General features: G+C 38.7%; 1 protein-coding gene across 1 annotated transcript in view; it reads left to right on the forward strand.

Annotated features, from left to right (window-relative positions):
- CPS1 (carbamoyl-phosphate synthase 1) overlaps positions 1-15,021 on the forward strand; it is a 135,537-nt gene that overhangs the window by 104,096 nt on the left and 16,420 nt on the right. Inside the window, exons 26-32 of the mRNA XM_004376281.2 lie at positions 1,236-1,430; positions 1,847-1,914; positions 3,579-3,654; positions 8,460-8,537; positions 10,890-10,997; positions 12,636-12,725; positions 14,197-14,367. Coding sequence (XP_004376338.1) covers positions 1,236-1,430; positions 1,847-1,914; positions 3,579-3,654; positions 8,460-8,537; positions 10,890-10,997; positions 12,636-12,725; positions 14,197-14,367 — 786 coding nt within the window. The remainder of the gene's footprint in view (positions 1-1,235; positions 1,431-1,846; positions 1,915-3,578; positions 3,655-8,459; positions 8,538-10,889; positions 10,998-12,635; positions 12,726-14,196; positions 14,368-15,021) is intronic.

The following is a 15,021-nucleotide window of genomic DNA, read 5'->3' on the forward strand; positions in this document are numbered from 1 at the left end:
TTGTACTTCAGGTGAAGGCTTACAGAACAAATAGTTTCTCATGAAACAGTAGTACACATGTTGTTTTATGACATTGGTTAACAACCCCACAACATTTTAACCCTCTTGAGTAAGGAATTATTATACTGATCTAACATCCAAAGTCAGGCTAAATATCCAGGGACTGCTTTTAAAGCAAGTAGTAAGATAATAGACAGTAAAATCAGTTATTGGGTGCTATAGACAAGTGCTGAGGTAGCAGTAAAGGAAAGAGGACTGTGAATTAGATTATCAGAATGCAAGGTGGAGTATAAACTCGAGTGGTTAGAGTTTAGATAAGGGAGAGGAGAGAAGAAGAAAGGAAACAATGATGAGGGAAGGTTAAGAAGGGTGTATAGTAGTGGGCCCTGGTGGCACAACGCTTGAGATCTGGGCTGCTAACTAAAAGGTTGGCAGTTCAAATCCATCCAGTGGCTCCATAGGAGCAAGTCCTGGCAATCTTCTTCTTTAGAGATTATAGCCAAGAAGACCCTATGGAGCAGTTCTACACTGTAACACATGGATTTTCTGTGAATCGAAAATAGACTCAAAGGCACACAACAAGAGCAGAAAGCTTGCTAGTAGGAATGTATGTAGTTGGAGACAGTAAGTAGAGTGGTATTCCCAGGGCTGAGAGAAGTGATGATAGATAAGACTGGAAAGTCTTAATTTTCCAGAGGTCTTTATTTCAGAATAAATAGTTTATATTTTATCCTTTAGACAATGGAAGCCTTTGGAGAACTCAGTGTAGGAGTAATTTGGTGAAGAAATTTGTAGATTGATTAATCTGAATGGGAAGTGCTAGGGTAGAGGGGGACAGGAGAAGTGAGTGTTAGAAGAAGAGATTTGTATCCATTTAGAAGATTACAACAGTCATCCAGAAATTAACTGATTATAGTGTACAGTGCATGGTAAAAAGATTAATTGGCTTTATTAGCTTTTTCTATTGGCCACATCTGCAAATGTCACAAATGGTGTTTGTGTGTAGTTGTACGGAAGCCTTACATATATTTTAGTATGTAAGTGTCTGGAAAGCCAGAACTATGTCTGTTTATCTCTTTGTGGCATAACTTAATGTTATAAATTGATGAGAGAGATGAAGACATCACAGTCATGTTAAACATTATTTCAAAAAAGGAAATGGAGCCAATATTAGCACAATTGTCCATTAACAATGAAGTTACCCCAATGGCTGATATTGTGGATGTCTTTTGCAGGCATGTGGCGGTTGCATCATATCAGTTGGAGGACAGATTCCAAACAACCTGGCAGTCCCTCTATACAAAAATGGCGTCAAGATCATGGGCACAAGCCCTCTGCAGATCGACAGGGCTGAGGATCGCTCCATCTTCTCTGCTGTCTTAGACGAGCTGAAGGTGGCTCAGGCACCATGGAAGGCTGTTAATACTTTGGTAAGGAGAAAAACACATATCTGTTAGTGTTCTCTTTTGAAGACCTGTAACCTGAATGTTAACTACTGGGGATGTTAACTACAGGGCAACTGGAATGCATTATACTCAGTGAATTCACTTTAAAGCTGCTGTATTTCCACGATTGTAGTTAAATGCTGGTTATAAATTGATAGGAGTATTCTTATTGAGATTCAAACAATGAAAAAGAAGTTCAAACTATTTTTGAACTAGATTTGATATTTAGAAGTAGAAACTAGAAATTTTATGTATTTCAGTGTTAGATTTACATTTTAATGGTGTCTTTTAGAGAAAGAATAAAAAGAGTTGGGTTACCACTTGATCTAATGATACTGTTCTGCATTTTTATGGCATATTTTAAGGTATTAATATATTTTATTGTTGTTTCCCTTAATTAGAATGAGGCATTGGAATTTGCAAGCTCTGTGGGCTACCCTTGCTTGTTGAGACCTTCCTATGTTTTGAGGTAATATTTTGTCTTCCAAAACAATGACTTAAAAATCTGGTGACACAGACATGTATGTTGTATGCTAGTAGCAGTAGGCTCTGATGTGTAGTAATTTGTAAATCCGTCAGGCAATCTCTAAATCATCACAGTCAGATTGAGGCTCTTCCTTCAGTGTAACACATTCCCATCAGGGAGCTACGATCTGAAGATACTGCAGCCCTACATCTAGAAGCATGGCTTAGGGCATCTCTTTGCCAAGCTGAGGGAGGATGGTTTTACATTAGAGAACAGGACAATATATAAAACAACTTGAGGTATCTCTCCCCAGCATCCGTTTTCTGCTACCCAGAAATGACAGCTTATCTTTTCAGTTGTTGCTACCACCTTCTGATCGTGCCTCTGGTTTAAAATTCTGAGCCATTTGAGGTCATATTTTTAAATAGATGCATTATAATGGTGAGGGACATGGACAGTGAGGGTCTCTTATATTAACCTTTGAAACCAAGTTGTATCATCAAAGGAGAAGTTGTGGATTACCACTTATTCTCTTCAGATGTTACCACATGTAAGGAACTTCTTCACTGAACAGGGAATAATAAGAGAAATGCAATTAGCTGTGCACAATTTGGAAGTGTAAATGGAATTTGAGATGGGATCTTTTAAAATAATGAAAAATTTCAAATGAGGTGGAAAACTTTCCTTTTTATTTAAATGACATTTTATGTAAACCACAGTCTAATAATGCTACTTCTTTGAGATATTAAGGTAAGTTAAACAACCCATACAGTTAAGGAAGGAGAGTAGAAAACAGCTTTGACTATTGGGCTTCCTTTTTCCTTTACATCTTTGTTCTAGTTTCCTATATTGTGAATTATCAACGTTATTGCTCTAGCAGTCCTCTCTTAAACAGATGAAGCAATTGAAAGCACTTTATGCACAAATTTGTAATAAAATAGAAAAGGTCAAGAAAATACTACTTTTTAGAAGGAAGTGGAAAGTAATATTTTTACCCTTATTTCCTCCCCCATTCTTCTGTCATTGCTCCTCCTTGCTCCCTTTCCTATCTCATTTTGAAAATGTCAGAATTCAGAGTAAATTGGTTTCAGATTGCATTCTCTCCAAAGCACTTAGAAGGAAGGACACAACGGATAAGTTTCAGTCAGCTACTGCACATTATATTTGCAAACGTTACTACAGAAAAGTTTGATTATTTTGTAACCTGGTTGAGGTAGTAGAATGACCTGCTTTGACAGTTTACACAGTGGTTTAAGATCAGTGGTTGGTAAGGAACTCTGAAGAAACAGGATTAGAGAAACTAGGTCCTAGGCTGGATCCTATTAAGATTTAAGAATTACCTGGAACTAGTAGAGAGTTAAAACAACAAATCAGAAAGGACAAACCTTGGGAAAGTACAGTATTTAGAGCTACCAGAGTTCTCTTGGGGTATTATCACAAGTCTGACTCCCAACTCTCACCCCCAACTCCAGCATCTTTTTACTTAGGTTGATTGTCTTGGTGATTAAGTGGAGTAAAGTCTCAATTTAGAAAAAAGCACTGCCTTACTCAGCTGGACTGGAACTAGAGGTTACCTGGAACCATTCTGAGAATCAGTTAAGTCTGGCATGTTTTTCTTCTGTAGCCATAAAAGAAACTGACCTGTTTGTTTGTTTCCTTTTTTCCAGTGGGTCTGCCATGAATGTAGTATTCTCTGAAGACGAGATGAAAAAATTCCTGGAGGAGGCCACGAGAGTCTCTCAGGTAGTGTCCAACTTCCTTGTGGTGACCTTTACATCTTCTGTTAATTGCTCCCTTATTTTCTGTGCTGTTTTTCTTCTCACACTATATTGTTAGGGCAGTTTTCCTTTTTTCATCTCTACCCACTAGTCTCTTATGGGAATGAGAAAACTCAAAAGCATTTAATTATATTTAAACTATTAGGGTTATTGGAAAAAAGGGAAGACCAGTACACATTTGATCAAAATAGCGATTTATACATTTTTAGACTCCTTTCTCTGCCCATGAGTTAAATACTGGTCAAGTTATCCCTGGGATTCCCAGCCTTGAGGGCTACCCAACCATACTCATCATTAGCAAGTAAAAGCGTTCCTAATTTTTAATTCTCACACCTGGGGACTTTGCCTTAGTCAACTGTGCAGCTTTAATACTAAGTCCCCTTGCCTCACTCAGCTATTGATTTTTTTTTTTTTTTTTTGGTACATTCCATTTGTGAGTTAATAAAAATGTTTATAATTTTGTGGCAACTCAACTACTTTCCTTCACTGCCCCCAGCTTTTATTTTCTTCTTTGGTGTTACTTCAGCATGATCCATTTAAGACTTACCCAGTGGGGTTATTAATCTGCAGAGCTTATACTGTATAGGATGAAAGTAATATTTTTCTTTTAAAAGCTTTCAAAAGCTAGCTGGGGTAGAAAAAAAAGGAACAACTCATAGAGTTTGATGTGGGGCAAGTGGAGCTTGGAGGGAGCTGAAGAGTGAACTCAGAGACATTTCAAAGAGGAATAAAGAGCATGGATTTTTCCCACACACGTGAAGCCAGATCCCTGTTCTATATGATAGTTGCTCCCCATGGATGGTTGGGCAGTGAAGAGAGTGGATAAAGGTAGAGTGAGAAAAGGCAATGTGTGTAAAAAATTAAAACCAAATGTGTTTTGAATTCGCGTTTGGTTGAAAGTCAGATAACTGAGGAGGAATCTCTTCGATGGGATAGTTTTCATTAATGCATTCTGGAGTGAGACACCAGCTATCTTCCCCTCTTATTCTTGGCCGTGAATCCTGCAGTGCTCCGCATTTGAGAAACCAACAGCTAGACCCAGCTGGCCTCATTTGAATGATGAGGCAGGTGTCCTCGCTTGTCTATCTGGAACACTGGGCCTCGTAGCATCTCCACTAAGTAGAATATCTTTAAGAATTTTTTTTTTTTTTCTCCTAGCCTATGGATAGAACCTGTACAGTATCAAAGTTTTATCATCGAATGTTCTGACTGAATACTCTCTGGTTCAAATCTCCACATCAAACTACAGCAGAATCTGAGATACACAATACAATGAATCTAGAATAAAGCCAGCCCCCATCAATCATTCATCTACTTAAGTATTCATTCATATTTTAAAAAAAAGAAAGTTGCCATCGAATTGATTTTGACTTATAGCGACCCTATAGGACAGAGTAAAACTGCCCCATAGGGTTTCCAAGGCTGCAAATCTTTACGGAAGCAGACTGCCACATCTTTCTCCTGTGGAGCTGCTGGTGGGTTCATACTACTCACCTTTAACTTAGCAGCTGAGTGCTCAACCACTGTGCCACTAGAGCTCCTCTCATTGATATTTAGCATCTGCTACATAATGAGACTGTTTTCAGTACCAAGGGTTATACTTATACCAAAGGTAGACACAAGTGTCTGCCCTCACAGAGATGTTTTTTGGGCAGGGACATCAGCTATTAAATAATTACAATTAAGTGTGCTGAGTATTGTAATAGAGAAAATACAAGATGCTAAGAGATAGTATAAAAGTCTTGAGGTCCAGTCCTTGAGGAGGGGACTTTCAAATTGACATCTGATGGTTGACTCAAAGTTAATTGGGTGAAAGGCTTATGTTGTGGGTGTGAGTAGGAAGGAAAAATAGCATTTGTAAAGACCCGGTGGTGAGAAAGAACATGGAGTTTCTAGGAACTGATAACGAGTCACTATGGCTAGAGCACCAAACATGGTGGGGGTGTTGATTATGATGATGGTAGAGAAACAAATAGAGTAGACAGGGATAAGATAAAGGAGGGTCTTGTCAGCCATTATCATGGGCATAAGTTTTAATCATATTTGCTGTTTTAAAAAGATAACTCTGCTGTAGCATAAGAGTGGGTTATGAGGGCAAGACTGGAAAGAGGTTAGGGACTGTTGCTGCAATGTAAGGCAGAGATGACAGTGCCTTGGATCAAGGTAATGACAAGGAGATGGAGAGGAGTCCATGCGTCCCAGAGATACTTTAAACTGAAGGGATTGGTGAATGAAAGAATGTGGAGGACGAAAGAGAATGAAGGATGACCCCCGAGTTTCTGCCTTCAGCAGTTGGGTGGGTGGTGGTGCCACTTATTAACATAGGGAACTCTGGATAAGGAGGACATTTTGGAGGGGAAAATCATATATCTAGTTTTTGACCTTTTGAATGTGAGGTTCCTATGAGGAGTCCAAGTGGAGATGCTTTCAATGCAGAGGGCTATATAGATCTAGAATTGAGGATCAAAGTCATGGATTGAGATAGAGATGTAAATATAGATTTAGAAATAAATAGCATGCCATTTTAACTGAAGCCTTGAGAGTGGAAGCAATCATGGAGGGAGAAAGTATAGAGAAAAGAAGCACCTAAGATAGAGACCAGAGGAATACCAACATTTAAGGGCCGAATACAGAAGATGGAACCATAAACGAGCCTGAGAAAGGGCCCAAATCTGTAAGAGTAAAAGCATGAAAATGTGGTTCACAGATGCCAAAGAAAGAAAGTGTTTTAAGAAGGGTGGAGTCAACAATGTATGATGCTGAAAGACTGGCATGTATTGAGAGATTTTTTTCTCCTCACTGAAGACTATTTAATTTATTCAGTTGGCCAGGATGTGGGTGCTGTAGTTGCCCCACACAGATCCCATTACTTGTGGGAGCACCCATCCTCAACTGCTGTGAGGGCTAATGATGCTTCACAGCTGCCCTCTTCTCTGGATAACTGTCCTTGGCCTAACGAGAGCCTTTTCAATGAGAAAGCAGGACCTCTCACCCCATCACCACCCTCAAAACCCCAGACAATGACTGATCTTTGCCTCCAGGCGGGGATAACTCTGTGGTGCAGTTCATGCTCCAGAGCTCCCCATGGGATCAGGCTGAAGGCAGTCTCTACCTGAGACCACATTCTTGTTAGCTTTTTCCCCTGCTGCTCTATCCTGCTTCTCTAATTCCCTCAATAAATCAATTGAACAGGAATCCTCATCTCAGGCTTGGCTAGGGAAACTGACTAGGACAGCTGGTAAATGTTACCTTTTCCTGAAGTTATGCCATTATCGTCATTATATAGAAAAAGCACATTGGTCTCAACTAGACCTGTCATGAGGAATATCCAATATTCAAAAGAGAAGGAACAGAGATAGGGCAAATTATTTTTAGGCTAAGAAACTGTTGCATGTCTTTTGCAACTGTTGCTTTCGAAGAGAAGGACGTATGCAATTTGCCTCATCTAGCAATAAAATTTAGGAGGAAAGAAGCTTATTCATGGCGTAAAACGTTGTTTATTTTGACTTTTCCAAAAAATTAAGTTCTATTAAGATGTTCTATTAAAGAAGATAAGATATATTAAATATAACATATAGATAGAAGATGCTGAATTACATAGTAGTGGCCAAAAGGCTTTAGGGAAGAGGTAGCATTTGAACTAGGTCTTGAAGGATGAGTTGAAAGATGAAGCTGGGAGGAAAGTCAGAGTGTACACAAGAAATGGAGGCATGGCTACAGGTAAATTCAGGCCTGGTCAGAAAACAGCAAGTGGTCCAAGTTGCTGGAGTTTAAAGCATAGCGGAGAAGAGATACGTAAATACTGGAGACCTTCAGTCAACCACTTCATTTAGTCTGGAAAAAGCAATTGTAGTCAGGTTGTGTAAGGCATCACAATATTGTCATGAAGAAACCAAGTGTAGAAGGCACTTCAAGAATGGCAAGGGATCTGAAACGGCAGATAAAGGAGCAACATTTTAAGATTAGTAAAGAAAAATATTTGATTTTACAATTGCAGTTGGCATGCTTACTAGCAGTGATATAAGATGTATTAATTCCAGGTAAAAGATTTCATCTTTGGCCTAATAAAATGGAAACAAAATGCTACCCTCTTTCTCAGATCTTTCACAATTCTCATATATAGAACTGATTTAGGAAGTTGCAGTGCTCCGAAAAGATGAGGGTAAGAAGAAAGAACCTGAACCAATAACAATAATGTAATTATAGATAATTTACAGAGATATTCAAGTCCCTGGGTGGTACAAGTGATTAAGCACTGGACTACCGACTGAAAGGTTGGTGGTTTAAACCCATCCAGAGTCACCGCGAAAGTAAGGGCTTGCCATCTGCTTCCAAAAGGTTACAGCCTTGAAAACCCTATGTTGCACAGTTCTAGTTTACATACATGGGTCACCATAAGTTGGAATTGAATTGACAGCGACTGACAACAACAGAAAGATATTTATGATTTTGGAAGCAGAGAAGAAACCCATATTCTTCCCCATGCTTAACCCCTCTTTTCGCTAAGTCGCCTAGAAGCCTACACTTGAGATTTCAGAACTTGTGTTCAGCTTGCTGAACACTCAAAGTTGGAAGAAGGTCCTCTGCCTCCCTGTAAACAGAAAAAACTTGTTCTTACGAAAGAGACTGGCTAATGGGTTGGTGTAGTGTGTTTAGCATTATAGTTTTTCCAAGTATTGCCCCAGTATTTACTTAGACTACATGATTTTCTTGACACTATACACGTAATTTCAACTAAAGTTTCCTCCCTTCTATTTTCCTTGGTGACAGGAACACCCAGTGGTGCTGACAAAATTTATTGAGGGTGCCCGGGAAGTAGAAATGGATGCTGTTGGTAAAGATGGAAGAGTAAGTGCTTTATTCCCAATGTCCCCCATCCTACCTTTCTACCAGTGTTTTATTTTTCTTAGCCATTTTGAAACATAACACAGGTTAGAATTCATGGTTTGTATGAACCAGGCTCTAATGATAGTGGAGAAGCTGCTCAGTTAAAAAAAAAAAATATATATATATATATAAAATTTGCTAACAATTCTGTTGATGTGTCATGGGTGTATTTTCTCTGTTTCATACTGTTAGCATTTGTCTTTGATAATATTCGAAATTAATTATCATCCTGTACTCATAATTCCCTTTGAATAGATTTTCACCTTCATTTTCTTTTGTCTGTGGTTTTCCTTTTATGTTTCAATGGATATTATGAAAACATCCAATACTTTTCTTTCTGAAGTTCCTAATTGAATCCCTGGTTTTTCTTCTTTTTGATTTCCCACTCTTCTCCTTTTATTGGGTTAATAAAGGCAAAACCAAACAGTGGGGTGGATAAGGATAATAAAATTGGCTTACCATATCATATCTTGTATTGTTAATACAACGAATGCCTGTAACTTCAGGGAGAAATGAAAATGTGAAGAATGCTTTTCTTTAGTTTGCTCATTCTGCTAATAAGGCATTTGTGATTTATCTTGAAATATTGAAAGTTATGTTTTAGGAGGTCCTTGTTGTTTTATCTGCTTTAAAGAAAAACAAAATTTAGCCTTCATCTTCTACTTTGTAAATACTTCAAAACACTACTGAAAGTAAAAAAAAAAAAAATTTTTTTTTTGGTCTTCCAGATTAGCAGTTCAAAGTACCTTTTTTTTTTTTTCTTGGTAGTAGTGGTGTTTTATTACCAGAGAATTATATAATCCTTAAATTGAAGCACATTTAGAGATTATTTATTCCAGCCTTCTCCCCTACTCCACCCCAACACCAAAAGCAGGAATTTTCTTCCCAGCTTCCCTGGATCATCTGTTTTCTGTTTAAATGGGGCACAAAAAGTTGTTAAGATAATGCATTATGTTTTTGGACATCTTGAGTATTCCTTATCTTGAACTAAGGTTTGATTCTTTGAAACACTCATACCTTGACCTCCTGGCCTCCACAGTTGCAAAGCATAAATGCATCCCCTCTCCTTTTTCAATATTTTAAGTATTTGAAGACAGATATAAAAGAAGAATGACCATATGTATGCAGAAGTGAGAATGTAAGACTGGCCTAGAGACATCCATATTTTTTACAGGTGTTGTGCTGCCGAAGTAAAACTGGTCTGCTGGCCTGATTTGGCTCCAGCTTGCCAGGATATGGCCTTGCCCTAAGCTTCTCTCAGACATCAGCCATTACTTATCATCCTGGACTCCCTGTTTTGGAAATGTTCCATAGTATTCACATAATTTTTAAACTGTCACACTCAGAAATGGAGATAATACTTCAAGTATATTATGATTTGTCCAGAACTCACTGGGACAATTGCCTTCCTCTTTCTGGACACTATATACACCTCCTTGAAAAAAAACAAGCTCCTAAGTGGGTAAAGTACCTTGCCCAAGTCATAGAGCTCATAAGTAGCAGCAGGAGGACTGGGACTCAAATGTCACTCAGCTCTAAGTCACTGATAAGTCTGATAAGCAAACCTTCTGTGTAATTTACTTAAGTCTTTTATAGCCACACAATTATTCTCCCTCACTCTCAGCTTTATGTATTTCCCAAAGACTCATATCTAATTGATACGTGGGTTATAGTGATTGAGACCATAGACTTTGGAATCTGACAGATAAGGGTTCAAAGCCCTGACTCAGCCACATACTAGTCACATGAACTTGGCTTATTTATTCTCATATTACCTTAGTTGCCTTCCCTGTAAAAGAGGACAAGAATATTTTCTTCTTCTCCCAAATTTTAATTTAATGATCTCTTGATCAGATCATCAAGTCTTCTTTGAAGTCCACCTAAGTTACACCATTTACCTAGCTGTATATTCACCTCCTTCATCTTCTTTTCTTTTCCAATGTTAAAAACTTGATCTGGAAGGAAAGATAAATATATCCTCCACTACCTCCCAAATGCTTTAGTTTCCTGTCCTGTTTATACAGATTAATAACAATTAGTTTAGTTTTCTTCTTTTCCTGTTATTTATTCCCGAACTCACCAGTGGAAGAGGGAGGCAAGCTCTCGACCACTCTCCATTGCCCCTAGCGGCAATCAGCCACTATACAGCATGCCTAGTAGGTCTATATGCAGCTCTTTCTACTCATCTCATCAAGGACTTAGCAAAGGAACTACTCAACATTTGGTGCATATGTTAGAATCAAAAGGGTGGGCAACGCAATAGCTTCATGGAAGTAAATGCCTAACAACTCCTTAAAATCTTCTTTTGGCCAGGTTATCTCTCATGCCATCTCTGAACATGTGGAAGATGCAGGCGTCCACTCGGGAGATGCTACTCTGATGCTGCCCACACAAACTGTCAGCCAAGGAGCCATTGAAAAGGTCATCATTTATAAATAAAAGTGGAAGAGGAAGAAGCCAATGATGAAAAAAAAACCCACTTAAAACAAACAAACAAAAAAGCTAGGTAGCAATGTAGCACATGCCCTAAGTCAAATTAAATGATGAGGGGAACTTCCTTGGTCTGAGTCAGCTGGGTATTTTAAAGAAAATAATTTCCTTCATTACCCTTTAAAGCCTATTTGGTTGTATGCTAATGTAGTGTTCTCCCAACTTTGGTGTGCATCAGAACCACCTGGGGAGCTTATTAGAATACAGATTATTGGGCTTCATCCCCAGTTTCTGATTCCATAATTCTGGGAGGTGGTGGTGGGGTGGACAGTATTTACATTTTTAATAAGCCCCAGCTGAATGATGTTGCTGCTGACCTGGAACCACAATTTGAGAACCACTGCTCCAGGTGATTCTAATGTTTGAGACCCACTTATAGGTGAGGCGCATATAAGCAATGTTTCTCAGGAGTTGTGGGACAGGTGTGTAGCAGTCACTCAGGACCTTGTGGAAACTGTGCTTTTACTGTCCATCTCTACCCTTACCTACTACCTGTGCCTCAAACCAGCACTTTCTCATCTGTCTCTTTCTATCCCTTTTTGAGAACCACTGCTGTGAAAGATCTTCCCAGGAATGATGACTCTGCCTATATGCTCATATGCTCAGTATGCAGTACTAGCTGCTGTCTACTTAAGAGACTGTCATCTTAAATAACTCAGTGGATGTTCCATTAGTCTTTAGGTATGTTAGGTCAGGCTTTTTTTTTTTTAAGTGAGCTTTTCTAACGATGCTACCATCAGAATCCATGCAGACCTGTCTATCTGGCCATAGATTGGCTGGATTCTGAAGCTCTTACTTTGTTCTGGAACATGGAGGTAGCAGGATACTTTTTAGTACCAGCAGCATAAAAGAACAACGTCCCTGGATTTCAAATGTGCTTCAGTTTCTCACGTCAGGATAAATGACCTCAAGAACTCACATTTTCTAAACCTCTCAGAGCTCAGTGTGCCACAGACTCCATTTCCTTTTATAACCAATTAAGTTGCTGAGCCATTCTTGTAAGGCCAACACGTGAGGAGTTCTTGCTTCTTTTAATCGGTGCGCCCTTTGGGCAAGGGTACCTTCTGTCTCTGGTGGATATAGGGATTCCTATGTGTGACATGCAGGGCTTCCCTGCAGGGAAACACTGTTTCCTTCTGACCATAATACCTACCTTTGTAGAGTCCAGGGCATCAGAAAAGCAACATAAAAGAAATCTCTCATGCCTCTTTGCAGTACCATGTAATTTCAGGGACTGCACATCTCAGCAGGTAAGTCATTAGAATGATAGAGAGTTTGGACTGTAGTTTCTGGTGCTGAGGCAACTAGACTGAAAGGATTATACTTAGCTTTCAAAGTAAAACCAGATAATATAATTTTAGCTAGCTAGGGGCATTTGGCAGGGAGATAATCCTGCAAAATGATCTGTCCTTTTCCCTGCTATCTTGTTGTGAATATTTAGTGCGATTATTATTTTGTTAATAGAAGGCAAATAATGGTGAAGAGACAAATTATTACTGGAAGTGTAGCTCTCTGTAAAGAGAGACTAAAGAAATCTAAATTTAAGATGCTATTTTCCTTTTGCTCCAGGTGAAGGATGCTACGCGAAAGATCGCCAAGGCTTTTGCCATCTCTGGACCATTCAATGTTCAGTTTCTTGTCAAAGGAAATGATGTCTTGGTAAGCAATGCCAAGGTGTTTGAGAGGACACAGCTGCTGTGTTAGGTCATGTTGGTTTGTGTCCCTCTGGTAATCTCCTTCTCTTTGAACACCAAACAAAGTGCAACTGAGATCCCTGCAGCTGCTAGTGTCTGAGTATGGGATGTTGCATAGCATATAATGACTGCCTTGGTTGAAGGCACAGGCTCTTTGTGCCACTGATATGTCAGTCACAGCTTAGTAAAGCACTCTGATACACTGGAAAGAAGATCACTGTATGCCATCTGTAGCATATAGATTGATACAGTGAATACCATAAAGTAATATGAACATGTAGTCAGGAATTACATGCACTAAAGTTTTGCTTTACTCTTTTCCTAGCAAGTAGTGCTGTTTTGAATACTATATACAAAAACAAAACAAAACAAAAAAACATGTTGAATGAACTAGGTTATTTCTAATTAATTTAGTCTCTTGATTTAACCAATCAGTAATCAGTACTGATTCAGTACCTTCTCTGCAAAGTCATATGGTTGCTGCAAAGATGCATAAGGCACAATCCCTGCTCTCAAAGATCTTGAGATTTAGTGAGAACTGGGAGCAAGATTGGTTTGTAGATAACTATAACACAGGACAGAGTAGAACTGCCCCATAGGGTTTCCAAGGAGTAGCTGGTGGATTTGAACTGCCGACCTTTTGGTTAACAGCCGAGTTCTTAATCACTGCACCACCAGCGCTCCAACTATAAGATAAGGTCGAATCTAATATCTCCTAGGATAAATGAACAAATAAAATAGTATTGGAGTCATGGAACAGGGAGAGAATATCTGTTAGCGTGTGTGTGCACGGGCATGAACATGAGTGTCACATGCCCGGTTTGGTGTGGGTCATAAAAGACTTCAAGGAGGATTTTGTATTGTGAACTGGACCTTAAGGAATGGCTGGTATTTTGATAAGATAGAGAGGACAGGGCACACAAGTAGGACGTCATCTTCAAAACTCAGCTTTTCTTAGGAGATAGTGAATAGTTTAGCTTAGCTAGATTGTTTTTCTAGGGAAATAGTGGAAGGTAACCTTGGGAAGGAATATTGGGGCTGCAAAAGTGGTATAAAACAAGACTAGAGAGGTTGATTGATACAAGAAGATAAACTTTAATTAAAGTCAAGGTCTGGACTTTAATATAATGGCCACTGAATCAAATGAAAGCTTTGTAGTAAGGGTGTGGAATTTTCTGAGCTCTGCATTAAAGTAAATCTGTCATCAGTGTGTGGGAATGGATTTGGGAAGAGAAGATGGATGAAGATCAAAGTTTAGAGATACTGTCCAAAAGGAAACCAGTTAGAAAAAGTCCAAGCAGTGAGAAGAAAGGGGAGAAGATGAGCAAAACAAGGGCTGTCCCCAGTTAATAACAGTTGGAAACAAAGTGGTGGAGAGAATATTAACATTGTTGTCACCATCCTCTTTCTCCTTTTGAATTTTGTTATCTCTCCAGGTGATAGAGTGCAACTTGAGAGCTTCCCGATCCTTCCCCTTTGCGTCCAAGACACTTGGGGTAGACTTCATTGATGTGGCCACCAAGGTGATGATTGGAGAAAATATTGATGAGAAACCTCTTCCAACACTGGAGAATCCCATAATTCCTGCTGACTATGTTGCAATTAAGGTAACGTTTAAAAAAATCTATTAGTTATTTTGTGAGTGTGAAGGAAATTAGAGGAAAAATTTGTCATCAAAAAGAATCTCAGTACTTTATGAGCCTTCTTACTAAAGTTCTAGACTAGAGATTTATGTTTCCTTTCAGTAACACACAGTAGTTGCACTACAGGCAAATTTGAATTACATAAATTTTAAACAGTGCAATAAAACTATTAACAAAGTATCACTTTATGCACAAAATGTCAACTATCATACATTTAAAAAGTTAAAATAAAAATAATCTGGAATTATATACTCATTTTTATGCAAATAATGAGCACCTTCTATGTTTGTTTGTCAACCATGCCCTTCTTCTGTCAGGTATTTACAGAAGTGTCTCTATGCCAATTTTTTTTTTAAATGTTGCTGTTAAAAAAAAAAAATATATATAGTGCACTTATGAAAATACCTCATGGGAGGCGGTTGCAGTTAGCAAACAAATGTAGAAGGCATGCATTACTTGGGTAAAAACGATACCTTCAAAACTGGCTGGCTGAACAAGTGGAAGAGAGTAGTCAATGTCTCTGAACTGTGCGTGTAGAAATTTTTGAAATGGTGTATCTTTGGCTATGTGTATTTTCACCAAAAAAAAAAAAGGTCGAGAAGGGAGAGGGTTGACATG

The sequence above is a fragment of the Trichechus manatus genome, unplaced genomic scaffold (assembly GCF_000243295.1).
Source record: "Trichechus manatus latirostris isolate Lorelei unplaced genomic scaffold, TriManLat1.0 scaffold00041, whole genome shotgun sequence".
In the NCBI taxonomy this organism is placed as follows: Eukaryota; Metazoa; Chordata; class Mammalia; order Sirenia; family Trichechidae; genus Trichechus; species Trichechus manatus.